At 43.4% G+C, this 4,581-nt stretch overlaps 1 protein-coding gene across 1 annotated transcript in view; it reads left to right on the top strand.

Annotated features, from left to right (window-relative positions):
* Window positions 1–211: 211 nt before the first annotated feature.
* The window catches only part of LOC101849633 (pyrokinin-1 receptor), a gene marked incomplete at its 5' end in the record, with an annotated part of 55,542 nt that continues 51,172 nt past the window's right edge, over window positions 212–4,581 (top strand). Inside the window, 1 exon segment of the mRNA XM_005104551.3 lies at window positions 212–754. Within this exon segment, the coding sequence (XP_005104608.2) occupies window positions 212–754 (543 nt within the window).

Genomic DNA, 4,581 nt, shown 5'->3' with positions numbered 1-4,581 from the left:
GACAGTTATATCCTGTAGCAGCAGGCTCAAGAGATGGAAAACATTAAATACTTCTTGAATTTCCAAAGTCTTAGACAAAGCCACGGCATTGCAGTCCGGCACTAACCATCTAAGCTAACAATTTGACCTGTCCCGAGCCGGGAAAGAAACACAATGAATCTACTCAGCCTTATTTTCATCTCATACGTGTTTGCTTTGTCTATTTCCCCAGCACTGCCCCCGGAGCTGTACTCCATCTGGGAAGCCTACCCCTGGCACCTCGGCGAACCGTTCTGCATTTTCAAGTCTTTCCTCACGGAAATGACGTCATACGCCTCCGTTCTCACCATCACCAGCTTCACCGTGGAACGCTACCTGGCCATCTGCCACCCGATCAGGGGTCAGCGCTCCTCCAGACAGTCGCGAGCGGTCAAGATTGTCCTGTCCATCTGGGTTGTGTCCGGCCTGTGCGCCTTGCCTTACCCGATCCACACCCGGGTGTTCGCGTACCTCAATGACCCGAGGACCCACCGGCCCATCCTTGACTCCGCCCTGTGCAACATTCCCTTCAAGTGGCAACAGCGGATGTCCTACTCCTTCCAGGTGTCCACCTTCGTGTTTTTCGTGATCCCCATGGCTGTGATCACCATCATGTACCTCATGATCGGTTTCCGACTGCGGAGCTCGGCGCTCGCCACCTCGGTGTCCTCCTCACAGTCGCAGACGGCCAAAACAGCGGCCTCCCGCGCGCGGAGAGCGGTGCTCAAAATGTTGGGTGAGTTATGGTTGTGGTGTCATTAGAGTTGTGCTTTGAGTGTTTTTGGACGGTTTTGGGGATTTGTGATTCTGCCTTTCACTCTTTATTCCTTCTTGTTGGAATGGGGTGGGGTTGGCTATTTTTAAAAAGTTATTTTTGCAACGCGATGTACTTCAACAAAGGTTTAAAATGTGCAAGAAATTGGGTTTTTCTCTAAACCATGTTTTACACCCTGTGTTACAAAATGTGGCATATCTTTGAAATTGCTGAAGATATTTGGGGAAAAAAAGAAAAAACCAGCGTGTTCAGCATTGAATTTTCTTCAAGAATATGCCTTTATTTTAATATAATCCCAAATTCCCGACAACTTGGACCTTTCTCCAGGCACACACAATTTGAAGAGTGTCGAAAGTCTGAATTATCCTGTCAGAATGGGGAGCAATGGGAGTACAATTTACAAACCCCGTGTACTCACTCACACCACCAGACGTCAGAGTTTGCCGGTCGACCCTAAGGATTCACAAGATATTCAACAAAAAGTGACGCCTGACCTTGAACCTCTTGTAGGCACTTCCGGGTCAACATCCTCATTCAAGGATTCAAGACGTCGTTTTTTGTTCTCGGCATGTCATGTCACTGTCAAAGAGAAGCTCCGTCTGCTTGTTAAGAAAGAAACGATCAATAGCCTGCCCCCATCAGTCTTCATTTTGCTGCTAGAAGATTAGCATAAGTCCCCTAATTCATGACGAGCAGTCACTATTCTGCAGAACCTCTCTTCCATGGAGACATAGCACATTCGTAAATTGGGATCATGGGCTGTTTCTTTTTGTGTTGCTGCTTTTTTTAATGTAGGCGTTTTCACGCTCCAATCGAATGCATTTTACCGGATAGGGTATCTAGGAGACATTCTTTTACCATGCCCGTCATGGCCAACCCGGGTTGAAACGAATACAACTTCAGTTCTAAAAGACCGAGATGCTCAATAAAAAAGTTCTCCCCACATGGGAATCGAACAAGGGTCTTCTGCGCACGTAGGCGAAGAATCTAATCGCAACACCACAGGCACCAGTGATTTGTTTATCGTGGACGTTTTACGCACCCATAGATACCATACAAGTCATGTAGGAAACAGGCTGCTTCACTTCCGCCTACCATGGAGAATCAGAGCAGTGTGAGGTGGGAGGGGGGGGGGTGCTCTCGTGGCCTAGAGGTGTTCGCCTCTTATTCAACCGGTCTCGGGTTCGAATCCGGATAGCGACGGAAAAAATCTTTTCTCTAAAATTGTCTCGTTTCACATCCTTTCCTGCTATCTAACAACGTTCAGTCGTCTGCTTTCGTCTCCACTTTCTGCCCCCATCCCATCACCTCCTTTCCCAACTCCTCTGGGTTCCTGACTCTTTTTGCAGCCTTTCTACAACTACTCCTTGGCTCTTTCTTACTGCTGTCTTGTAGCCACACCCCTGATCTTCTGGTATGAAAGATTTACACCTAGCCTTCTCGGACAAGGGCGAAAAATCTCGGAGATCCCGCATGCAAGTTGCGCACCTAAAGATCTCTTGATGGTCCTAAAATCGATAACAGTAGGCTTCAGCCACCACCAGAGAAAAATTCAAAATTTCCTATCCACTGAAAATGCTTAATGTGTCCCGCGTGCTCCTATGACCATGTGCAGTTGCGAGCGCCGTAAAACACTTACAAAAAAGAAAGGAGCAATATAAAAAAAGGCCCACATCTCGGAAGATTGAAGAAAGGCCGAGCTTCGAAATTTCTCAATAAAGAAAAACTATCTTCCCCATTATGGGATCACACGCGTTTTTGGAAATGGGTTTTGGAAAACCCCGACCTGTCAGCAATACTCAAGAACCAAAAGTTGTGCTGGAAAAAAACTGGTTCAACTGTACTCGTAAGCCGTAAAAAATCACATATATATATATATATATATATATATATATATATATATATATATATATATATATATATATATATATATATATATATATATATATATATATATATATATATATATATATATATAATTGTAGGTATTTTGCGCCCCACATAGACACACTCTTCGATCAAGGGTTCAAATATCTCGGCTGAAGACAGACCGATACAGCCACCCAACTTGGCGTTGTCGGGTTGAAACGAATGTGTACAGAGGAACGGCTCCATCACAGGACATACGGTCAGGCGAAACAAGACGGATAAAGGGTTAAAACAGACGGAATTAGAAGGGCTGGTTGAAAACAACACGATCTTGTGGAAAAAGTAAAACTGGGGGCAAAATCCGGTTCTAAAAAACGTCTGGACATTGCTTGATGTGATACCATAGGGTAGTTCCTTCATCAAGGTGCTGTAAGCTGACAAAAGGTCTTTTTCGTTTACAGCAGTTTCGAGATACAGAGGCTTTTTCTCGGCGTAACCAGTGAAGAAAGGTGTTCTTCCAAAATTTGAATTCGAATTAATTTTTTAAAAACTAGTCACAGTTTCACTTCGTTTTTCTCACAGAAGTAAGGTAAATGATCAGGCTTTTGATTTAGCAAATAAAATAATTTAGAGCCAAAAATGGAAAAAAAAGAAGTTTATCAGATTATAGCAGCACAGATAGAACAATCTACACCGTGGTTCAATTTGGTGCAAACAGAGCTAACTAGGTACAGATGGGAGCAGAATATATATAATCAATTATGACCCCCCTCTCCCTCTCTCTCTCTCTCTCTCTCTCTCTCTCTCTCTCTCCCTCCCTCCCTCCCTCATTCTCTTTCTCTCTCCCTCCCTCCCTCCTCTTTCTTCTTCTTCTTCTTCTTCTTCTTCTTCTTCTTCTTCTTCTTCTTCTTCTTCTTCTTCTTCTTCTTCTTCTCCTCCTTCTTCTTTTTCTTCTTTTTTTCACACAAATTAAACATACTTCTGTACATCAATAGAATCCACACATATCTTGTAAATAACTGACCTGCCCTTGGCGTTGGAATTTTTTTTTTCGCTTATTACCGAAACCCAGCACTCTTCCGAGACAAATATTTTTCGTTTGCTCAGTGCGCGAAAGGTTTCTCAAAATAATTTTTGCAGCAAGCAAATGGAAGTGTAAGGAATTTGGGTACGCCGATGAGCACGAATGTGTGACGACGCGGTGGAATCAGGCGCTCGTCAGTGTTTGTTCATGAAGAGTTATTGCTATTATCGTAAAGCTGTTTCATTCGTTTATCTTTCATTGAGAAATATATCAATCCATCTTGAATAGAAGACGAACTGTTTGTGATTGAAAGAGGTGCAGGTTGCCTGGTTTCAGAGGTAAAATAAGTGAGAAAATGTCCGCCAAAGTTTGGTGACTACAAAAGTGTGAGAGTCCTTGAAGACTGTAAATTTACATTTCTGTGCCTTTAATCGACGTTTTTTTTTAATAGTAAAATCTTATCATTAATGTGTTTTTAAAAGGGTATAAAAGGTGTTGAGTCCAGAAACAAAACTTTGATAAAAATTTCCAAACCCGCGGAAAAATTCTGGTATCTTCGATCTCATTATTTTGACGAGCGCCTGATTTTCCCACGATGCCTCACAAATTCCTCATTGGGTACCCGAGACCTTGGCACAAATTAAGGACTGACAAATTATGATATAATGAGACGCCGTGGGAGGGTTCCGGATAATGATAATTATGGTGGGTTTGGCTCGCGGACTGATTTCACCTTTGGATGGTTATTTGATTATTGAGTTATTGTTCTATTGGCAGGGAGGGGAGGATGGGGGCGAGTTAGGTGAGTGTTGTACCCGAACCGTGCAGTTGCGTGGGTGTGTACGTGTGTGTGTGTGTGTGTGTGTGTGTGTGTGTGTGTGTGTGTGTGTGTGTG

The sequence above is a fragment of the Aplysia californica genome, unplaced genomic scaffold (assembly GCF_000002075.1).
Source record: "Aplysia californica isolate F4 #8 unplaced genomic scaffold, AplCal3.0 scaffold00424, whole genome shotgun sequence".
Taxonomy (NCBI): domain Eukaryota; kingdom Metazoa; phylum Mollusca; class Gastropoda; order Aplysiida; family Aplysiidae; genus Aplysia; species Aplysia californica.
The sequence above is the reverse complement of the archived record's forward strand: the minus strand, read 5'-3'. Positions and strand labels throughout refer to the sequence as shown.